We start from the raw sequence: 23757 nt of genomic DNA, 5'->3' as shown, positions 1-23757 counted from the left end.
AGCTCGATATAATAATTCAATGACTGATTGGGTTAAGCCAATAACAAAATGAACGTAGAGAACGCGCAAAGAGGAAATTTTGAAACAAGTCGGATTACGGACCTGAAATCCACAATACCCTTGCTAATATATGGCGGGCTGATCAAACGGATGGTGAGTGACACCGATTGATATTAAATTGTTACTTTACACTTTCTATGTGAATCGATTATCTAATTTCTCCTGTTGGTCTCTCTGTAGTGTATGTACCAAATTCAGCCAAAACACTTTGTAGATGCTGGAGGTGAACTTGTGTACACATTTTAACTCTTGATTTCTGTAGTGCACCTATACTATTAAACACTAAGCGATTTCACAGTCGTAGAGCGCGTACACATTCAGACTGTTCTTACAAAAACTTTGTTTGTCCTCTTACCAGCAAGGATTTAACTTAACATCTGAATCCAGACACTCGAGGACGACGATGCAACAAAGTCCTCCTTATTTCGCAGTTTTTGTGTGGGAATTGTCCAACTACCCCTTTGGTCCACTTCCCTGGAAGAGACACAGTTTCAAACAGTTTTATCACTACATACTCTGGGTTATTCTGGGGGTATTGACGTTTCCTTGTGGCGTTCAGTGTTTGATCTTCAGAGTGGGGGTCCTCGGCCCTTGGAACTGTGACCCAGTGTACTCAAAAGCCCTTCCTGACGTGGCAGCTAAACTGGCTGTGAACAGGATCAACGCCGACTCCAGCTTAGATATAGGCTGCACATTCGATTTTGTGGTTCTTCAAGAGGCTTGCGAAACGTCCAAGGCCCTAACCAGATTCGCGCAATACGAGAGCTTGGCTGAAGCTTTCGCAGGTCCAGCGAATCCTGGATACTGCGAGGCCGCCTCTCTGTGGGGCAGGCATTGGGACAAGGCCATATTCGCCTGGGCATGCATAAATTACGAGCTGGATCGACTCCAGAGCTACCCAACGTTTGCTCGGACACTGCCCATCGCTACGCGGGTGCTTTTCAGCGTGTTGAAGTACTTCAGGTGGGCTAGCATCGGCATCGTTTCTGCCAACGACGATATTTGGATGGACACCGCCAGCAAGGTTGCCAGTTCCCTCAGGAGTCAGGGACTGCCGGTAGGGGTCGTATCACCCCTGGGGGAGAACTCCACAGAGATGGAAAACACCCTAGTGAAGATTCAAAATGCCGCCGAAATAAAAGGTAAACATTTTACAACAAAATGACAACATTTTGGTATTCTTGGTAGGTATTCTTACAATAAGTCGTTATATTTAGCCAACATGCTGTATATCTATCCCCAGAAAGAGATAGCCACACATTAAACGATCAAGCGGCCACTTTTAGGAGCACCGCCTGTCCATGTTTTTACCACAAGTGATGGTTTGCAAAGCCGCATTTTCGTCATCTAGATTCCAGGTGAAGATTTCCGCTGCCTCAAAGACAGCCGCCACGATTCATAATCTGAGCTCATTCTACATTTAAGTGACCACGCTTCATCATTCACTTTACAAGGTGGCGATGAAGAATTATTCCCAAATTAAACAATAATGAACAATCTTGAAAAATACCCCTCGTTTTCAGATTCACAATATCAATTAGTCAGTTGTTTGTTTTGAAATTGGAAGTTAATTAAGAATGTAATATAAACGTAGTTTCTCATATGTACTAAACTCTTGCCTGTTTTCTGTGTTCGAGCCTTTATATATCATGTACAGCCCGGAGTATTTAAAATGATCAGTAGTATTGTATGCGTTTTACGGAACGTGTTTATATATGCTTTTAATGAGTACTACACTGAATACTACACTGTATAGTGACAAGTAACATTTAAAATTTAATCACGAGTGGAAAATATTTAGTTTTACGTTGAAAGCACACATTTAACTGGAGAGTGATACACATTAAATTGATGTTAAGTGTGCTTCCTCAATCAATGTCTAATGTTTACTTTGCCATGGTTTAAACTGAATTATTTAACAATTAGTGTTTTGTCTTTTAATCTCAGCAACGAATTAAATAACCATTTTATACTGATACTGCATTACTGTGCAGAATCTGAAGAAGCATATATAAGAACATTGCGGTCAGATTGATTTTGGACCTACTATAAATCAGCCGTTAGGATTCTAGTATTCCATATGATTCCTGTCTGTACTAAAGCTTATTATGCCACAGCAAAGCCTATTAGCTGCTGTGGAGACAAGCAGTGGGCCCCTGGGAGCACAGTCATTGTCTTAAGCCGGCCTCAGCTCCAGACCTCTGTTAACATCAGTGGCAGTGTTGCACAGTTGGGTAGGACTGTATCACACTGCGCATCCGTTGAATGCAGTTTATCACTCCAAATTTGTGCTTGTGTTTTCACTAATCACCCGCACCTGGCGGTGCATTTCTGATAGCGCTGAAGCCATTGGAAACAGGAATGAGCAAGAGAGGCTTCATCAGCCCCTGATCAGGTGGTTATCATTTGTTATGTGGGACTCACTGATTTCATCACTGAAGTCATACTGATTTGATGTCATTCGATTGGGTCATGTGTGCCGGTCATTTACATGGCATTGTAAGTCCACCTAATAAGAGATCACAGAGCCTCAGTCCCACTTTCTTTGTAGTGTGTACTGAGAAGTGGCAGTCACCTCTGTGTTGTGTGTGTAGTTCAGGGCTCCATGACTGGTAGGAAGTTAAATAACAGTAGTGGAGGAGATTTTAAGATGTTTGAGTTTTGGAAAGAAAGTTGGTAATTTAGGCCATAGCTTCACAAGTATGGATGTGTTTTTAATAATAACGTCATTGCAGTCTTCACCTCATCCACACACCAACACACCTCTCACTCCACCAACACACATACACATACACATACACTTTGAATCCTACAAAACATAAACAGTTTGTTATACGTTTCTTACCAATAAGGCGCTAACCAACAAATTCCTCAAAAGCTATGCACCGACATACAGAGACACGCACATACATACGCACATACACGCACACAGATTTATGCATGCACACATATACGCGTACACACACACACACACACACAGATTGAAACATGCTGGTGACATTGACAGTCACTGTGTTTGTGTTGCAGTGATCATCATGTGCATGCACTCTGTGCTGATTGGTGGAGAGCAGCAGGCTGCTTTCCTGCTGAAAGCCAATGAGATGGGCCTGACAGATGGCAGGTATGTCTTTGTGCCATACGATGCTCTGCTCTACAGCCTCCCATACACCAACACCACCTACGCCATGCTACAGAATGACAGCGCACTCCGCCAGGCATATGATGCCGTGCTCACCGTCACCATTGCGTCGGAGTTCACGTCCTTCACTGAGGCATTTGATGCAGCTCAGCGTTTGGGCGAGATTCCCACGTCTTATGACCCACAGCAAGTGAGTGTTTCCTGATTTACTGGTCCTTGCACCTCTGTCCTAAATGATGATTTTTAGCATTGTGCCCTTGACCATATTAGGACTGTCAGGGAGAGGTGGGGTTTTCACTATACTGTTTATTTATGTGTAGCCAGTGATGTCTGTGATTACAGTAATTTCATTACAGAAATGAATGAATACATAAGTATGAGGGACATTTCATGCAAAGTGACACTGCTTTTTTCACAATATGTGAGTTCTTAAAGGTTCTCCTTGGAATCATAATGCATGATTTAGTGCTGAAGGTGCTACAAGTTTCCCATCCACAAGTGTTCCTTAAACCTCATTCATGTTGACAGAAGCTGATTTAGGAAATTTATGTCCATCTGAATTACCCATCAGCCGTCTGCGCATTCCAGGTGTCTCCATTGTTTGGAACCATCTACAACAGTATTTACCTGCTTGCTAAAGCCATGGACAGTACAAGGAGGGAGGGACAGCAGATCACTGGGACAAACCTGGCCAGCTTCACTAAGAACCTAACCTTCGCTGGCTTCAACCAGAACGTCCGGACAGACAGCCGAGGGGCTGCCGTGACAGGCTATGTAATTCTGGACACGGATGGACAGGGCAGCCAGCTGTACCAAACGCACCTGGTGGACTTGAGTGCTGACCTGGTGCAATTCACCGGGCTGAGTATCCATTTCCCCGGGGGTGCTGCACCGTCCGCTGACTCCAGCTGCTGGTTCAACCCCAGCGTCCTCTGCAGAGAAGGTAAAAACCCACACAATGCCCAGTCTCTACAGAAGGTAAGAACCCAGATTAAACCATAAACCATCTTTACTGAAGGTAATAACTCAGACTGTCTCCACACTAAACCGAACACCATCTCTATAGAAAGCAAGAATCCACACAGTTGAAGCACTACTCCTGATAAAGAAGTATAGAAACTACAAAAGCCCAAACCAGCACTATTCTTACCATGCTCATAAAACCTCTGTATATTATTGGACTGACTCCAGGATTCAGGGACAGAACCATCAGTTAGTTTTTAAAAAGTAAAATATACAAAATATTGAGTATACGTATATTGAGTAAATATATGAAAATGATAATATGAAGGATATTAAGAAACAACGGGCAGATGAAGTAATCCTGGACTGCCCAAAGCCTGGAGGGCTGTAGTGTTTGCAGGGCTACTCTACCCTGCACCTGGAGGGCTGCAGTGTTTGCGGGGCTACTCTATCCTGGTTCTGGATGGTCACAGTATCTGAAGGCCTCCAGTCCAGGAAATTAAACACTTGATTACAATATCATTGTTTTGACTGAACCAGTTTAGTTCTCAGTTCTCTGGCAGTGGATTTAATCAAGATGGAAACCTGCTGGATTGTGGCCACACATGAGCTGACCAATTATTGACACACAGTTATCATATCCTGCACATACACTGTGATCGCTTGCTCACTTAAGAAATATTTAGACACTGTTTAGGCTTTTCTTATGCCCTTTCGCTGTTGTTTATTGTTGTTATTTATTGCTGCTTATGCTGTTATTTTGCTGTTTATTCCTTGTCTTTCCTAGGTGTGGCACTCGTCTACGTCATTGTGGTGTTCGCAGTCATTGCTGGCTTGATTGTACTTGGTATGGCTCTGACTTTGCTCATAAGGTGATGTCTCTCAGTGTTGGCTCATTCTTGTCATGGTCTCTGTAAATCAATCTAGTGTTTTTGATTAGTAGATTCAACATTTATAAGCATGCAAAACATTTGAGTCTGAATGCAGAAATTGTGCTTTCTGTAGCTCTGACATAATGACATGATTGTTCTGATGTATTACAGCAGCACACACGTAACAGCCAACTATTGAATGTAGCGTGTTGTTTTGTTTTTTTTTTTCTCTGTTTCTGATTGGTCTGGTTCATGACTGACAGGAAGCGGCTCCAACAGATCCAGATGGTAAAAGGGCCAAACCGGGTTTTGCTGATCATGGAGGACCTGACCTTCATCAATCCCAAGCTCAGCCGCAAGGCAAGTCACAGAGCATCCATGTTTATTCGGCTTGCGTCATCCAGTACTCATAAAAGGCATCTAGAGGTAATCAGTTCCTTTATAAGTAATTGGAGTTAAGTTTTGATACATTTTAAAATATAGTACTTATCAGTGTCTATGTTTTGCAGTATTTGAAAGTTAACCCCAAAGCGGGTTAGCTGGATATACCAGCACACACCAAATCAGTCACCCTTAAAATGCATATAAACTACATGATCTGTCCCACTAAATAATTTTTCTGTCTCACAGAATCATCCCTGGAGTGTTACTTGTATAACCTTTAAAAAGCTGTAAGTTGCATTTAGTAAAGCGGCCTGCCATTTTAAAAATGGCACCACGGTCAAAACATGATCATTTGATTGTTTCTTTGATTTTTTTTTTTTTTTTTAGAAAATCACCATAGAGGATCTTAGCGATTCGAAAAGCATTCTAGAAGAAAAGAGTTTGAAAAGCACTGCCACGGCAACTCATGAAACTACAAACGTGGCCATCCATGAGGTACACAGGGAGCTCAGTGAACTCGCTGTCAATGCTAGTGAGGAGAAAGTAAGGATTCATGAACCCAACATGGGTGGAGCTATGATCATTGACTCACTGGTTCCAACCAATCATTGTGATATTATGCAGAGTTTTTCATTGGTTAATATGAGTCAGTGATAAACAGCACCTGGTGGCCCCACCCGTTATGGGATTTGTGAAACATTCTTCCCTCACAAATCAATGCTTTACTGAATCCTAATCTGTCCTCTCTGAGAATGTTTTACAAATATCTCAGTAAATAATACCATGAATGTTATGATATCCTGTACAAAGTGCCTTGGTTGTTTCACCTGCAGGGAGACTGGGTGTGGCTAAAAAAGTTCCCAGAGGGACACTTCAGGGAGGTAAAGTCGAGCACCAAGAAGATTTTCACCAAGGTTAGCTCACAGCATGGTAAGAGAGCGTGAGGACCATCATGCAGCTGCATGCGTGTGCGCCAGCAATATTGCAGACAGTGCAGGTGTTTGTATGCTCTGACCGGCACTCCTAAAGACCATGCAGCTGCATGCATGCTCCCACCGGCGCTCCTGCAGATACTGCAACTGCGTACACGCGCTCGCTAGTGCTCCCGCGGACCATGCTTCAGCTGATGCTACTGCCACTCTTCCCAGATGAGGGATCTCCGAAATGAGAACGTGAACCCCTTCCTGGGCTTCTTTGCGGACGGCGGCATTTTCGCTGTGGTGACGGAGCACTGTTCCCGTGGGAGCCTGCAGGACCTCCTGCGAAACACGGACGTGAAGCTGGACTGGATGTTTAAGTCCTCACTGCTCATGGACCTCATTAAGGTGTGATGCAGCTGAGTGCAGAGTTCTGTAGTGTGTGTCTGGGCACGTCAGTGTATCTCTCAGAACTCTGCGGTTTCCACTTTCCCTGGCCTGTGAAGGTAGCGCTAGTCTACACCAGTTTAAACGTACACATCTGAATATGTCTCAGAACTATACACAGTCTTCGCTCTTCTTGGCCTGTAAAGCGAGTGCTAGTCTACACTGCCTTGATTCTTAAAGATACACAACTGAGCAACAGGCATGGTTTATCTTGGCTGGTTCATATCCTTGAGCTCATTGTGTTCTGGGTGATCCTGTTAGGCAAGTTAAAACCCAGGGAAGGTGTTTAGCAGGACATAGCCTGAGATTATAAGCCTAATGTTTCAGTGGTGTATGTCCAGCAAGTCACTTTCCTTTGGGTTTATTTTGAGATACTGGCTGACATTTCCCAGCCCCTCATACTACATCTTTAAGAAAACAGCCCTTGCTAATGTGGTAACCCATGGCAACCTTCTGGTAACTCCTGTTTCGGTCCCATAGGGAATGAGGTATCTGCACCACCGAGACTTCCCTCACGGGCGGCTAAAGTCGCGGAACTGCGTGGTGGACGGGCGCTTTGTGCTGAAGATCACAGACTACGGCTACAACGAGCTGCTGGAGACCCAGAAGGCCCCTCAAGAGACGCTCCCTCCTGAAGGTACAGCACTGGGGCAGCTACTCGGGAGCCAAACCAAGCTCCTGCACAGTAACACTCTTGCCACAATTTGCAAGACAGTTCTTTAGCACTTCTTTCTGCTGGCCTCCATCTTTGGCTGCAGTAAGAAGCATTTGGAAGGTAAAAATCTGGGTCAGCTGAACACTAGACCCAAAGCACAGAATCAGAGTGACTGTGGTTTCTGTCCTTTAGATATGTTTTGGACAGCCCCAGAGCTCCTCAGAGACCTGGAGAACTCTCGGAAAGGAACATTCAAAGGCGACGTGTACAGCTTTGCCATTATACTTCAGGAAGTAGTGGTTCGTGGGCCACCTTATTGCATGCTGGGACTGGCGCCTGCAGGTATGGTTCCATGATGAGTGACATGCACCAGTCTTACACGTTGTAGATAGAGAACCAGGAGTACAATGAGGACAGATAGCCTTGTGAGTGGCAAGTTTAGTGTATGTGGGAATTTGGAGGGGTACCCTTTGGTTTAGGAGCCCAGCCCATTACTGTTCCAGCTGTGGCAGTGACCTCTGTCCCGGCTGGCTCTTCTTGTTCTCACCCGCACAGAGATCATCCGGAAGGTGAAGAAGCCGCCGCCGATGTGCCGGCCCACAGTGGCACCCGACCAGGCCCCGCTGGAGTGCATCCAGCTGATGAAGCAGTGCTGGAGTGAGCAGCCTGACCGCAGACCGCCCTTCCAGGAGATCTATGACCAGGTGAGCCAGCAGCCTGACCGCAGACCGCCCTTCCAGGAGATCTATGACCAGGTGAGCCAGCAGCCTGACCGCAGACCACCATTATAGGAGATCTTTGACCAGGTAAGACAGCAGCCCAACCGCAGACCACCATTATAGGAGATCTTCGACCAGGTGAGAGAGTAGCTTGACTGCACACCACCATTTAAGGAGCTCTTCAACCAGGTGAAAGAGCAACCTGACTGCAGACCGCCATTATAGGAGATTTTTGACCAGGTAAGAGAGTAGCTTGACTGCAGACCACCCTTCCAGGAGATCTTTGAGGCTGGCACAGCGCTTACAGAGCTGGACCTGTAGAGAGGCTGCAGGTTTGATTCTCAGGTAGGGCACCGCAGCATACCCAAGACTAATGTCTTTTAAAGTAGCAAACAGACAGATTGTGTGCAGGTTGTAAATGAATAGTAAGTGTGTAATTGTTGAGAAATGTCATCATTAATTAGGAAATGCACTTCACATACAGTATATTCAGATTTGTTTTGAATAAATGTCAGGGTCTAAAATTGACTTTTCCTGTGAAACACAATTAGTCTCTTCCCTTCAAAAGTAGTATACCTACACCTAAAGTAGAAATATGTTAATTACCAGCTTATTATCTAGTTATATAATGTGTCAGAAAATAAGTCATACTTCATTAATAAGCACTAACACATTTATTCAATATTTTCTAACACTAAAGTAGGCTGTTACAAAGTGTGACCAGAAAATGCTGACATAATAATAATAATAAGTACTGTTATTGTAGAACACAGGGATCGACAAAGTAACAGAGTTTTTGTTTGGTTGTGTTTCCCAGTTCAAGACCATAAACAAGGGGAAGAAGACGAACATTATCGACTCCATGCTGCGCATGCTGGAGCAGTACTCCAGCAACCTGGAGGAGCTGATTCAGGAGCGCACCGAGGAGCTGGAGGTGGAGAAGCAGAGGACAGAGAAACTGCTCGCTGAGATGCTGCCGCCGTGAGTCCTACGGCAAGCCAGAAGGGCCATGATCCATCAGACCTGAAGGCCCAAATACCAGTCAGGATCCTGCAATGCTGGATGTGCCAAAATGCAAACCAGTTGCTATCATGATTATTTCAGATGTCAAGGCACATTATAAATTTAATGTTAAAAATCAAAAATGTATTCAGTGTGTGAAGGCATAAACCAATCACCCCATCAAAATGTGAGCATGTTCACTTGTCAGATTATAACTGTGATTATATTGATCTGAGTAAGAAGGCCTAAAACTGTCTTTTATAAAATTGCTTTCCCAGAACATGCAGTACAGTTCTGTATTCATGCTATTGCACCATCCCTACCCCTCCTCCTTCTTCTGCAGCTGCTGCTGTGTCTGCTACGTGCGTCTTGTATCAATCGTGGTTTTCCTTTTGAAGGTCTGTAGCAGAGGCCCTGAAGACTGGGGCCACGGTCGAGCCTGAGTACTTTGATCAGGTGACCATCTACTTCAGCGACATTGTGGGGTTCACAACCATCTCCTCCCTCAGCGACCCCATCGAGGTTGTCGACCTTCTCAATGACCTCTACACACTCTTCGACGCTGTGCTGTCTAACCATGACGTGTACAAGGTAGCGTACCAAAGATAGAATAACACAGCAAGGAGTTATGAGAACTGATTGGCAGGATGGCGAAAATGACATCACTTGCAGAAGACAGCAGTGTGAAATATGCAGTGGAGTTTTCACCAGTACACTAAAGATGAACATCTGATGCAGTTATATAAAATATGTCAGGGCTACAGTAGGTTTAGATCAGCAGTGCCTTTAAAAGTGGCTTTGTTTTTGTTTGTTGTTTTGGTTAGTTCCACAAGTGCATTTGAACTGCTTCTTTATATAGTTGCTAGGTAATACGTTAGGCCTCCCCCCTCTCAGCCTTCTGCAGAAAAACCATGAATGAAGGCATGTAGTTTTGGATAATGTGAATTTCATTTTTTTCACACGACTGAGCTAAGTACCACTTTCATAACTTGTTATTGCTGTTGTATTTTAACACTGTGTTGCTTAGCGCTGCAAGGTTTCACATCCTATCTTATAGTGATCATGTGATTGTTTATTATTAATTACTATTAGTTTTGTGAATGTGTCTTCACTGCTAGTACAAAATGCTGATAGTTTAGTCTTCCCCCACTCTGCTGGCTGCTCATCCACTCATTGAGTAGGACATTTATTGGCTGTGTCTGTGCTGAAGTGGCAGTCTCATTTCCCAGCCTTGTTGTACAAAGATAAGGGAGTATGTCTGTGGGAATCCATGGAAGGAGGCCACTGGGGGATGCCCTGTCACATCACTATCCTACACAGGGATTAATTAACTATGTGCATCCAGTTCTATCCATTATATGTTGAAGTTTTACTTCAGGATATGCGTTGGTATTGTGATGGAATGGTCCCTCTGTCAGGGGTATTGTGCTGGGTGTGCGCTTGTGGTCTCGGGCCTGTGTTTCGCGCATGTGCTTGTTTATGTGTGGACAGTCCTCGTTTGTATAAGGCTTTTTGTGATTTTGTTGAATGCAGTTTGTGCTTGACTTTGGGAGTCATTCTGGATGTAAGAGCACCTGCTGGATGTGAAAAATGTAAAAGTAACGTTAATGTACTCACATCTTGTTAGTCGCTCTGGATAAGATGGAACATGTAAAAGGAAAAGAAACCATCTGTTGAAAGTGCTCTAGGATGATGGCAGTTTGGAAAGTGGGCTTGCAACTAGAGGGCTGCTGTTACAAATCTTGAGAAGAACACTGTTGTTGTTTTGGGAAAGCATTTAACCATCATCTTCAGGGAGTGTCCAACAATATGAGAGGATGTTGTACTTGTTGATAGTGGTATCTGCTTGCTAAATAAACTGCAGTGTGGATACCAGCAGGGTCATGGCCTCTTTCTCTGTCTCCCAGGTGGAAACCATTGGGGACGCCTACATGGTGGCCTCTGGCCTGCCCAAAAGAAATGGCAACAAACACGCAGCAGAGATTGCCAACATGTCACTGAACATCCTCAGCTCCGTCGGGTCCTTCAAGATGCGGCACATGCCAGACGTCCCCATCAGAATACGGATTGGCATCCACTCAGGTGAGGGGCAGGGCAGGACTTCCTGATTAAGGCAGAGTCATGCCACCCACCAGAATCCGCTCAGGCAAGGGGCAGGACAGAACCTGTTTCACATTATCAATTGCTGTCATTCAGACAGTTTCCAGGAGCCCACAGCAGCAGAACAAATTGGCTTTCTACTGCCAGGCAAAGAGGTGGGTAGATTGGCAAGGGTTTCCTCATCTCAGTGCTGTGAATCACCCTGTGATTCATTAGGTGCCTGTGAGTTGCTCAGATGATGTCATTGGAGTAGCATCTATCCTCCAATTGGTGCTCACTTCACTGTGGGGTGTGATGGACAAAAGGCTGGCATAAAGGGAAGACATCTTAAAAAATAAAGTTTTCCTTGTTCTCTTGGTAAAAATGGTATGTTTTTCATAACCATGTGCGTGCAGGGTCTTGTGTTGCTGGGGTAGTGGGCCTGACCATGCCTCGGTATTGCCTGTTTGGAGACACTGTGAACACAGCCTCTCGAATGGAATCCACAGGGCTACGTGAGTACATGTATAAAACACTGAATGTGAAATACTCATGTAACACAGGAAAGAGTGCAAGAAAGTTTACTGATGATAACAGGCCATTTAACCCATCTAGACTGCCACACATGCATATGCGCATACACATGCACATATGCAAATGCACACATATGTGCACACATTCACATACATACAGGTACACCCATATACATACAGGCATGGACATGTGTATAATTCTTGTATAATTCTTCTTGTTGATTTCTTTGACACTTGGAGTTGTGGTTGCGTTTAGGTGCATATGCTTTTGTGTTTTTGAGATTCAGTTTTTAACATATTAGAGTGTGATGGCTTGGTAGAGATATGGTACTGTTATTTTTGATGACCAGCATATAGGATCCATGTGAACATGAGCACATTGAATATCCTGAACTCCCTGGATGAAGGCTACAGGACTGAGGTCCGGGGGAAGACCGAGCTGAAGGTGGGGACCTCATCTCCCTCACTTCTCACGCCTGCTCTGGTCATTTTGAGTGATGAGGTCACGTTCAGCAAACCCCTGTCTCTGTGTCTCTGTCCAGGGGAAAGGTGTAGAGGAGACCTACTGGCTGGTGGGAAAAACAGGCTTCTCAAAGCCGCTGCCAGTTCCACCTGAAATCAAGCCAGGGTAAGAGCTCCCAGAGGCCAGCCAGGCTTGTGCATGGCACTGTGTATGAAAGCATTCTCTCATAATGAATGCTTTATAGTTGCTGATGGTTGTGGAAAAATAAGCATTACCGGGTACAGGGGTCATTTTTGCACATTGGAAATAGTCAGAGATCATGTGCTGTTAATAATGTCTGCTAATATTTTTTTTTTCCATTTGATGATTCAGGATGAGCAGTTCGAATTGAAATACTGACCTTGAAACACAAATTCTAAACATGTTCTTACTTACATTACTGACATTAAGATTCCTGAAATTTTGGTGAGGGACCATTCAACAAGATTCTGAATTTTCATGTGCTTCTGGCCTGTGCTGAAAGAATTCACCATCTGGTGAGGTCCAGCTTTACAAGAGGACTGCACTAACATACAGATGTTTGAGTTTCCAAAGAGACAGTGATGGAGTCATGACCAGGTCTGTACAATGTCTCTACCACAGGGAAGACAATCATGGTCTGGCGCCAGATGAGATAGCCGAGTACAAGAGAAGGAGAGCTGAGAAAAAAGTATTCTGGGACTCTGTGTGTGTTTGCATGTCATTTGCATGATGTGTCATGTTGCCAGGTACATTGTGGGTTGTGTGTTTGCATGCTGTGTCTTGGCATTGCGCATTGTGAGGTCTGTGTTTATGTGCGTGTCATGTCACCAGGTACATTGTGGGCTGTTCTCTGGAAAACTGTTGCAAGCCAGTACTAGTCTCCATGGGGCGGGGGGTGGGGCAGCTGGGTGCACAGCACAGTCAAATGTGCAGTTGTTGAGTGGTTGGGTGGACAGTTGGTTGTGCGGTTAGGTGTGTGGTTGGTGAGCACTTGGGTGTGTGGTTGAGTCTAGAGTTTCTGACTTACATCGTCTCTAACTACCTTTCAGGCCCAACTGGCCCGACCTGGTAACTGAAGAAATTAGTTTGATTTTCCAAAAGGCCAACAAGCAGATGGAGAAGTGCTTAATCTGAGAGGAAGAGGAGGAAGAGGAAGAAACATGATGAAGAGAGGGAAAGAACATCAGTGAAAGGGGGACTGACAGTGGAGATCTCTCACCCTGTAGCTAATGTCTTAGATTGGTTTAATTGGACTGATTTAATTGGATTGGCAGTGTGGGCAATCTGGCCCCTTCCAGCACTGTGCACAGGTGCTGCAGTGGTTAGAATCTTATTAAAAACAGAACAGGTTTGCTATTGCTCTGTTTGGCCACTAGGTGGCAGAATGTAAGAATGTTAATGTTACATCTTAAAAAGGCTGCTTTTTTCATTAATGTTAATTTTTATTGTTATTTCTATACAGTACATGTGTGAGCATGTACCTGTGTCTGTGTGTGTGTGTGTGTGTGTGTGTGTGTGTTCATGATGGACAATCAATCAAGCTCACATCATTAAGCAAAGTGATTTGACATACATTTTTCTTTTTTTTTTTAAATTGTCATTCTTTGCTATTCTTATGACAAGAAAAAAAATGACCTGTTGTGTTTCAGTGCTATTGAAAAGAGGTCACAGAGTTGTGTCAGGTAATGTAGCCTTACATTCATTCCAGTAACTGAGGCACACTGGCAAGTAGGTTGTAAAAGGCAGCTTAGGTCTGTAGGGGCTCTTTTACTGGGCTGCAATGCACTGTAGATGTGGTCATGGATATGTGTGCACTGTATGTGTGTGAATCATTTTAGCATGCAAACATTCAGTGTTTTGACCTGAAACACATCTGAATGCATGTTAAGAAAATGTTATGGCTGATGGACAGGGCTAAATTTTCAGTTTTATGGAAGGATTTTTTGTTATCCATGTATTTTTAATTTTGTTCATTTATTCATTAATTTTATAGGAGGGTTGGACATTTTTGCAGATTGTATCTCCTGCACATGTGAATGGCTCTTGCTGGTTTCGCTGTAGATGCTGATTCACCACATGGTTTACTACTGTGATTTCTGAGGCAGTACAACCACAGCTCAAAGCAGCTGCCCCTGAACTTTCAAACATTAACAGAAGCTAAATGAAATTATTACTATTTTAAATTGCATTGAGTGAGTTCTGAAAACAAGTGAGTTAAAAGTCCTTATTGAAAGCAGAGACCAAACTCCTTTGTGCTTTGATTGTACTCCCTACCACTCGCCAGAATTTTAATTGTCATTATTGTATAATAGAAGGACCAAATCTTCTTCATTAGACATGTCAATCTGCAGCAGAATGAACACAACACAAACAACTCAGAATGAAGAATATTTTCACAAGACAGCTTTTACTGTTAGCTGAACATGAAAACCAGCCCACATAGTTTGAATTACATTCTTAAAAGATGTTACAGATATAAAGGTTTTTTGTCTCGTATTTAGAATCTTTTTATATATACTACAAAGAAGTGGTCTGGGTGGTGACTAATGATCCGTTTCTTATTTTATTTTTCCTTTTTAATATATGACTTTGCACAAGGGGAAAGGAGTTTATACATTTAGGTTTATTAATTTGGCAGACAAAAATGTATTTCATCGGGTTAGGCAAGTGGCTACACAGACAGTTTTTTATTCAAAAGTAGCACCTGACTGCAAAATTGTTTGCAAGGCTTGCATAGTACTATCACATTCATTTAGGACACTAACATGGACAAGCTCATCTAAATGTTGGATGTCAGAGCGTTATATTCAGTTCAAACTGATTTACTCTATGCGCACTGCAAGTGCCCCCATTTTGTGAAGTGTGATGTTGCTTTAAAAATTAATTGCAGAGAGTATAGTTTTATAATGAAATATAATCAGAATACAACGATGTTTAGAAATTTCTTTTAATGGGTACATCAACTTTTTAAAAACTATTTTCTTCTCAGATCTTTATAGAAAATGTTTATTGCAAATATAAAACATTATGTTCAGTAGAATCATTTGTTGCTAATATTGTTGTCATTTTATTTATTTTTGGAATATCAGATTATTACAATTTATAGGCCTACTAGTTTTCTGTTCTTATGTCACCGTTAAGTGCTCGTTGATTCGTTAGTCATTCGTTACTGATGGCGGAGTAAATTCCGTAAGTGCTCGTTGATCGTTCGTTGCTGATTAATTAATCTTTCGATATTGTTGGCAAAAGAGTTTTCCGTCTGAAATTTATATTACCGCTGCGTGTTCTATTCCTCACCAGGAGATGGCGGCAAAGCCATATGATATCTTGGAAAAACGAGCGCACGTGTGAGCATACAGGGAACGGGTTAGGTAGGGACTAGTTCATTGGAAAGTGTGATGAATTATGGGCCGGTCAGGGTTTACACGCGTCTCAGCCCAACACTTGAATTTATTGCGTATTCACATATTTCATTTCAAGCATCTCCACGCATTTTTCTGCTAATAAACCCAGTAGTAACTGGGTATGCTTCGTGACACGGATCTACATTTTTAGAAACGATTGTTAATTGTGTGATACCAAATAGAAAACCAGTACGATATTATTGCTATTCATGTGGTACCTTGATGTCACCTGAAATTCCTGAGAGCAGTCTTACCTTCTTCTTTTTTATCTGACCGCAGAAAAAAAAACATTTTTGGCCCTGTTTTTCCATATTTCCTTGAAAATAATCTTCACCATTTTTACTATAAGCGCCATCAATATAACAAAATAATACGTTTTCTTACAACAAAAAATTCTCCAAACCTTGAGTAGCGAATGGGCACTTCATCTGAAACGCACATGAGTTTCCCGAAGTACTGTTACCAGCACTAGGACCCATAACCACCCAAGAGTTCTGCACTGGCGTGCAGGTTTCGATCAGCACTGTATGGAAGTTTACATTCTGCGGGATTTAGTAAACATAAAGGAAACGGACTTTACAGTTATTACAAAGAGGAGCGGCAGCGTACATTTTTGTCCATTGTTTTTTCACGAGCTCTTCCAGTTGTGCAAAAAATGGTTATAGCTCTTTGTGACGCTGGACAATGGCGAGATCCGAGTACAGCAATAGCATTTCCTCAGATAGAATACACCCTTTTTAGAGAAGGCAATTGAGGATTCATACTTTGTTTAAACAACGAAAGAAAACAAGAGGCTGTTTGATTGGGAAGATCGTTCGATTAAACCCATGAAGTGAAATATGTTAGCCAGGATTTCCACCGTAAATATACGTTTTTATCTTCCAGGTCTTACACATAAATACATGACTCACCCAACTTTTATGTTTAAAGATGGTCTGTTTACACTTTTACGAAACTGGGATCTTAAACTTTGACATGTATCACGATGTTACATGTATCTCTTTTCTTTTGTTCCCTCGTTTCTCACCATGTGAACCCTGCACTCCAGCATCTCCAGCTTTGATCCTCGCTTAAATCGTCAAGTAGCGTTTTAACCCTAGCAGAGTCCCGCCTAGCATTAAACCACTCTTTCTAGAAGTTTCCAGGCGAAACCTGTGTCCGATGGCGTTGAAACTCGCTTGAAGTGAATCCCACTGGTGTGAACAACTTTTTTAAAGAGATTCCGCGGGAAGCAGAGTCCCCCCACCTCCACCCCTTGTTTTTTTAAAGACCAACATTCCAACCCAGACTGGAATTTGCATTCCGACCATCTGGAAAAAAACATATCTACGTATGACTTCAAAAACACGTCTGTGCGGCTAGACACTACATCAGGAAGCCCCTGTTGTTTAATGAAAGCACAAAGCTGCGATAATCATAGATGACGCCTCAAGATATGATGTCTCCTTTTTATTGTACATAACACCGTGTAACAATTTTTTTTACTTTTTTTGTTCCTGGGTAGTAAGTGTTATAAAGACGGCAGGGAGACTTGGTAAAACCGCCATGGAGACCCATCAAGAATGCCACCATTTTGCAGTCTCTGATGACCTCCCAGCCGTACTCATCATACTTCAAGGCGTCTAGGTACATTTTAAAATATCACAAGCAAAGTTTGAAGGGAATAATAGCCATTTTCTATACTTTTAAGAATAAGCAATTAGGAAATAATAACACTTACTGCCCAGTAACAAAAATTGTGTTACATAGTGTAATGTTTTGATTTACAGAGCAGTTAGTGAAAAACGTTGGTAATGTGGGACTGACAATATTCTTTCCACCTGCAATCCAGTGTATTGTCACAACACATGTACTCAATTAGAGTTTAAGAGGTGTGTAAAGTATGCCAGATGCTTGTCTCTCTCTAGAGTGATTAAAATATGGGTTTCAGAGAATGGGCACGCTGAATATTAGGGTTGGCATAGTAAAGAACACACACAGAAGTGCATTTTTGCAATGTTTTTATTGAAAAAAACATCAATAAACAAATGTAACAATTGTTGCACTGTTGCATCATTCCAACAGGGATTTTGTGGCAAAAAAAACCCTCAGTAACATGACCTGACACAGCATGAAGATGTGGAGTGTATTACATTCATTCATACACCCGACTCAGACATTGCCTCTAGTGTGAAGGTTGGCTAGTGCAGGAGAGCGCTTTCAGTGCAGTCGTGAACGAGGAAGGAATGTATTTTGCCAGTGGTGGAAAAATAGCACCAGGTAAGCTTGCAAGACACTTGTGCAAAAATCCTTTGACTTTAAACATTAAAGGTAACCATGGAAAGCCCACATATTTCACAAAGCTGATGCTGGAGAAGTCGCAGTGAAAGAAACAAAACATTTTTAAAACAATTAGCCATACCAATGAATACTTAAACCCCTGAGGGAAATGATGACTTCACAATTAGGCAAATATCTGAGAGATCATACTTAATATAAGCATGTTGTCAGTCATGTCATCTGCCATGTAACATTAAAAATAAGGCACGTGGTGGTAAAAATATCACTACCTTTAAGTAATTCATGATTTTTTTCCTTTGGAATTCAGAATTCAGACCTTGGTATCAAAATTTTTCTGAAACAGAACCACATATGACAATATTTACTTAGGTTCAGACACATCAGGCTCCTGAAATATGCTTCAGAATTGATAAGACCCAGACATCAGTCCACAGCCTGTATACTGGAATGTGCACATGAGGTAACAGTCAAACTATGTCACACTTTTTTCACTTTCTCGGTCACACTTCAGTTGCACACACAAACTAAAAGAATAATCACAGACTAACCCCTGAGGACTATAACTCATCTCGCATTTTATCGCCTTTAGGCCGGACTAGCCTGCCGATGAAGAGGATGGAGTTGGTCTTGTTGTCTTTGACGAGGAAGATGAAGGGATGGTCAGCGTAGAAGAGCTTTGGGTTCCTCAGCTTCTCTGTGCCGAAGATGCTGGTGTCAAATGGGTTCCCCTCGGTGTCCCACTCCAAGGCCGAGGCGTGGAACACGTTCGACAGGTACAGATCCTTTTTACCTGAGATGTTGGAGAGGTCGGCCTTTGACTTGTCTACAGCTTCCGTCAGGCCAAGCTCTGTGAGGTGTTTCTGAAAGAAGCGACAGTGCTTAGTCCTGCCTCTGCTGATGTGAGCTCCAACCCAAAGCTTCCCTGCATGTGCCTGTTCCCCTTTCAGACATCTTTCTCATTAATTCTCTAGGCATGCAACCTGACTCTCTTTTCAGCAGTTTACCAGCACATCTCAAGTTCTGAACCTGACTGTCTCACCGCACAGGGATCATTCATGGGTTTACCAGTATGTTGTGCATTCTAAACCTGGCTCTTCAACCACACATGGCCATTCAAGGGGTTTACTGGTGTGTTGTGGGTTCTAAGCCAGATTCTCCTGTCCCGTGCTTGGTCCTTCCAGGTGCTCACCTGCAGGTTGTGGCTGACCTCCATGCTGACCTTGGGCAGGGACACGGCCACCGCCCTCTCCTCCATCTTGCTCAGCCAGGTGTCCAGCTGTTTGCGGGTCAGCAGCTTCTCCAGCCGGTCCAGGGACTCCACATGGTATGGCATGATTAACACCATGCTGGACATCTTATGAGCCAGAGGCATGTTCAGCACGAACAGCCTGTTCTCAGTGTCCTCGTGGAACCCGTACAGTCCTGTGGAGGGGAGAACGCCACACAGCACGTCTTAGCATCCACAATATGCTCTGCAAGCCTCAGGTAGGCATCACTGCAGGGCTATCCGCTGTGAATTCGGAGAACCTGTCACTGGCATTGTCAGGGATCTCACCTGTGCGGTGCATCATGGGCACAGAGATGGTGAAAGAACGGGTCACCAGGAAGACACGGTTGTCCACCATACTGTGATGAAACTTCTCATCCCAGTGCGCTGTGAGGAATCAACTCAGATCAGTCATGGTATAACCATTTAAACTGTGCATGATGGAGAGCGAAAAGGTCAACAGGGTTCTGTAATCAGTTTAAAGGTTTTCATGAGTCTGTAGATACATTTACTCAAGACAATACTTTGAAACTATTCCATTATATTTAGGTGTGTTTGCTCAAAGTTTTTCACATCCACTAAAAAATAAGTACCCCATCTCCTCCCCTGCATCAGCAGTGAGATCTACTCACGTTTGAAGAACATAGCGTTGACGATCATGGCCCCATCGGTCTTCTCCACATCCTTGGTGACCTCAGGCAGCTTGCCGTCAGTGGACTTGGCCGCCCACTCATTGATGGAGTTGACGGCGCTGCGCTTGTCGCGGAAGTTGATCTTGGAGTGCTCGTAGTTGTAGTGCTTCTTGCTGTTCTTCACGAAGTCGTCAGCAAAGTTGACAGAGCTGGGTCCATACAGGCGGTTGCTGATCTTCCAGGTGACGTTGCGGGCGGTGGAGTTGCTGACCTCAGTCAGGAGCTCAGACAGGCCAGTGTGCAGGTGCTCGTCTTTCACCTTGTTGGCGCCAATGACAGCCTTCACCTGTGAGGCAGTAGAGGACTTCCCGCCCAGCGCCACGAGGCCCAGCGATGAGGCCACCACCACAGGTGAGATGAGGATGTTCTCCAGGTCCTTCTCCTTGGCCATGTTGTGGTAGAGGCTGAAGGCCAGGCTGGCACTGTGGTCTGCCAGGGCGGTGGCATGGGTGCTCAGCTTGGCGTCCTCGCCAGAGGTGGCTGCAGCCAGCAGGCACAGAGCTACAAGGCTTATCACCCGCATGCTTTCAGTGAACTCAATCTACGATGAAGGCCTGGAACTGCACAAGACAGACACAAAAGCATGTTTGAATCTGTTCTTCTCAGGAATTCAACACTGATCATTTTGTGGTAAATTATTTAGTATGGATACACTTTAATAAAGGCCTCTGTAGTGCTTCCTGGCCAAATGCCGAGGAGCAGGGCAGACTTCCTGTGCTATATTTAGCAGCTAAGTCAAGGTTGCCTCAGAATAAAATGTAATTACAGGCCTGAGTCCATGTGGTGTGCTAATGCAGGGCTTTCGGTGCAGATGGACAGTGTCCATGTGGCATGCTAAGGCAGTGCTATCTGCGCAGATGGACAGATTCCATGCAGCGTGCTAAGGCAGTGCTGTCTGATGGACCGTATCCAGGCAGACACTTTACATAACAGCCACGTCAGCTGTGCTAGCACATAAAAGGCCAAGCAGAAGCCAGCAGCCCAAACAACTCAACTCAGGCAGAAAGCCTCTGCACTAAACAGACGCTACGTTGCCCTAGTAACATTACCGTCGCCAGCAGAAGCTACACTTCATTTAGAAAAGAGTTTGATCCCTAGAAGTTTGATTTTTAATCCTGAGCACCAACAATTTGGATAATGTATAAAACAAATACAGCATATACTTACACATTTCCTAAAAGGAGAATCATACAATGTTGTCTGATTTTGACTGCTATAATCCTATATTTGTAATTAAACGTGTAAGTGCACCTCCCAGTATTGGCACTTCTTGTAGGTTCAGTGTGACTGAACCTGGTGTGGCCTATAAAACAATGGTCTTTTCTAATCCCTGTGCGATCAGTGACGCGTGGGGGTTGGGCTCCTAACTGCTCTGAGGCATGAGGTTTAGCCGTAGCGGCCTGCAACCTGCCCCAACAAGCCAGGGAACGCGGGAGCCCTCAGTCCTGAGAAAAAGCCCCATCAGACAGCACGTAGCCTGGGGCAGCAAATTCAGGCGGCTTCAGATTTCACAGTCTGCTAATGTACAGTTTTATTTCACTGGCCGGTTACATGTTAACCGTGGGGTGCAGTAATTACTATAACTACCGCCAGTTTACCGCCCAGTTTCTCTTTTTGCCATCTTTTCATTTCATCGACATAGTATACCTTGTAAGGTTTTCATAGTGATGTCAAGCTTTGCGATTTTCATTCTGAAAGACAAGAGGTGCACAGAGTAATCTCCACAGACAGAACAAGTGATAAAATACTATCTAGTCCTGCTGGGGAAGCTGAATCACTGGTCCTTTTGTGTCTCATAGACCTGATTTCATGCAGCTGAGATCATACTAGAAATAGCTATGAATGCCCAGAAGTGCCACATCAGTGCAGCAACATGCATGCGCGCACAGTCACATCGACAGCTCTCATTGGCCAGAAATGAACCCAACAGAAACTTCTGTCCAATCAGCGCTGCCACAGTGTATCAGAAAAGGAATTCCTAAGAGAGAGAGCTCTGATTTCAGTGACCACCTCCCACCTCTTCTGAAAAGGAGGAAGGGAGGAAGAGATGTGGTTTTTGCAGTGCATTCCATTGCCCGTTGAAATACCCAAATACATGTACAGTCCACATCATCAAATAGAGGCATTTACTCTGAGGTGCTGAATAGTTAAAAAATGATACAGTATGACTGTTGAAATCAGGACAGTATTACAGTGCAAATCATGGCAGTAATATTCTGTTGTTCTGGGCAAGACCATTACATGTGATCAAGAAGTTTAGATTAGGAGTACAGCTGGACTGATAGCTGGTTAGATCACTTTTCTGACCTCCAGACTGCATCACAGAACATGAAGAGATTCAGACTGAACCAGAATCAAAGAGTCTTTTAGAATAAGGCTTTTAGGATAGGTCTGGACTACTTCCAGAGGTCAGAAAAAACGTGCATCTTTTCCACAGACATGCATATGCATTTGCTAAAGGAGACACATTTACATCTTTTAGCAGAGACTCTGTACTCTCTATTTGGAGGCATTTAAAACAGACCAAAACAGACAAAATAATGCTTCTATATATTCTGCACAGCAGAGAGTTAGAATCCCCTGTGGTCCCCAGCTATCCCAGGCTATGAGAGGGTGCTTACCTGGCTGGGCTCTTCTGCAGCAGCTTGCAGGTCTGCGAAGCTCTCCTCAGGTTCTGTGTCACGATGACTCACAGAGAGGCAGAGCCTTCAGCTGGCCTATATACCGGGCAAAAGAAACTTCTGGAAGTGGGGAAAGGAATATTAAAATGAGGAGCTTTGAGGCTGAGCTTGACCCCTCCCCCTGGGTTCGGTCAACCGCACCGTCAAAGATGAGATCTCCTCAGGGTCCTAGTGCCACACTCCGAACCGGTCCTCTTGGTTCTGCTATGCTCAGTGACTTGGTCCTAAAAATGTGTAAACATTCTGGCACTTTGATTTATTGCCCCATTTTCACAACACTGTCCCTCTCAGTCATCCATGGGCTTCAGTGGAGTGTTTCCCAGAACACACTCAGAACCAGAGTGAGACGCATCAGTGCACAGCTTAACAGTATGGGTGTGCAGTGATTAAAGTAAAACTATTTGATTAACAGCAGAAATGGCACTGGGATGAAGGTAACATTCATATACGGGAAAGATGGGGCATTTTGTTGTGTGCTGTTGCTGATGACATGATCTTCCAGAGAGTTCTGCTGGGGGAGCTTTCTCCATCTCCTGCCCCCTCCCCTCCTTAAAAATGCCACGTCTCAAACACAGCAGAGAGAGGCAAGCATACTGATCCCAGGTCAGTTCAGGACACGGGACGTGAGAGTGGGAGTTGTGGAGAAACAACTGCTATGACTGCATTAAAGAAAATACTCGCCTGATATAAGCACATGCAGACCAGCAGATGCCCCTTACACGAAAAGGAGTAGGGGCCACTCTCTCGCGCTTAACGATTCTCTTATTCGTTCCTCAGCTGGGCCATCTACCAAACTTCTAGGCACCAGTCAGAGGGTGGCACAGTCTTGCTGAAATGCTATTCTGACATGACAGCTAAATAGAACATCTTTTAGAGTAAGAACAGGTTACCTCTTGCTCTCTACTGTTAAATGGCCATGAATAAAACACTTACACAACGTTAACAAAAATCTGTGCAAGATGCAACTAAACAGATGCTAAATCTGGTTGTCAGCTTGGAAAAACACATAAGTCTGTAAAAGAGGGACAGAGTAGTGTAACACTAATGACACGGACACACACACCCACACACAGTATATATGTAACACTGTGTGTACCCATTGACCTTTTACGAAGGTCCAGACTTTCCCAAACTCAGTTTCACACACAGGAAATCCCCCTTCCCCTGTGTGCTGGTGTT

At 43.9% G+C, this 23757-nt stretch overlaps 2 protein-coding genes across 3 annotated transcripts; one reads left to right on the top strand and one right to left on the bottom strand.

Annotated features, from left to right (window-relative positions):
- The first annotated feature begins 463 nt into the window (after nt 1-463).
- On the top strand, nt 464-14354 carry gucy2f (guanylate cyclase 2F, retinal). Its single transcript, XM_036536520.1, has 19 exons — nt 464-1202; nt 3088-3389; nt 3788-4142; nt 4950-5034; nt 5298-5394; nt 5806-5913; nt 6252-6332; nt 6567-6743; nt 7263-7419; nt 7630-7779; nt 7993-8141; nt 8974-9137; nt 9557-9749; nt 11066-11240; nt 11654-11752; nt 12121-12215; nt 12313-12398; nt 12876-12942; nt 14316-14354. The coding sequence occupies exons 1-19, from the start codon at nt 464-466 to the stop codon at nt 14352-14354; spliced, it is 3318 nt and encodes a 1105-aa protein (XP_036392413.1).
- Nucleotides 14355-17702: 3348 nt separating this feature from the next.
- serpinh1b (serpin peptidase inhibitor, clade H (heat shock protein 47), member 1b) lies at nt 17703-22630 on the bottom strand. 2 transcript variants are annotated; one of them, XM_036535906.1, is made up of 6 exons: nt 22519-22630; nt 21545-21588; nt 19838-20457; nt 19494-19592; nt 19128-19360; nt 17703-18798 (listed from the first exon to the last, which is right to left on the bottom strand). In XM_036535906.1, the coding sequence occupies exons 3-6, from the start codon at nt 20418-20420 to the stop codon at nt 18496-18498; spliced, it is 1218 nt and encodes a 405-aa protein (XP_036391799.1). In that variant the 5' UTR covers nt 20421-20457; nt 21545-21588; nt 22519-22630; the 3' UTR covers nt 17703-18495. The 2 variants fall into 2 exon arrangements, with proteins under 2 accessions (XP_036391799.1, XP_036391798.1); XM_036535905.1 differs by lacking the exon at nt 21545-21588.
- Nucleotides 22631-23757: the final 1127 nt, after the last annotated feature.

This window comes from Megalops cyprinoides, chromosome 9 (genome assembly GCF_013368585.1).
Source record: "Megalops cyprinoides isolate fMegCyp1 chromosome 9, fMegCyp1.pri, whole genome shotgun sequence".
Taxonomy (NCBI): domain Eukaryota; kingdom Metazoa; phylum Chordata; class Actinopteri; order Elopiformes; family Megalopidae; genus Megalops; species Megalops cyprinoides.
Note: the sequence above shows the minus strand (reverse complement) of the source record. Positions and strands in the feature narration are given on the sequence as shown.

Bases quoted from the DNA above. Each gene is read 5' to 3' on its own strand.
- gucy2f (XM_036536520.1), top strand. From the start codon at position 464: ATGCAACAAAGTCCTCCTTATTTCGCAGTTTTTGTGTGGGAATTGTCC. The intron at 4,143-4,949 runs GTAAAAACCCAC...TGTCTTTCCTAG, and splicing joins CAGCGTCCTCTGCAGAGAAG to GTGTGGCACTCGTCTACGTC. The intron at 11,241-11,653 runs GTGAGGGGCAGG...ATGTGCGTGCAG, and splicing joins ACGGATTGGCATCCACTCAG to GGTCTTGTGTTGCTGGGGTA.
- serpinh1b (XM_036535906.1), bottom strand. From the start codon at position 20,420: ATGCGGGTGATAAGCCTTGTAGCTCTGTGCCTGCTGGCTGCAGCCACC. The intron at 19,593-19,837 runs GTGAGTAGATCT...GATTCCTCACAG, and splicing joins CAACGCTATGTTCTTCAAAC to CGCACTGGGATGAGAAGTTT. The intron at 19,361-19,493 runs GTGAGATCCCTG...TCCCCTCCACAG, and splicing joins GCCCATGATGCACCGCACAG to GACTGTACGGGTTCCACGAG.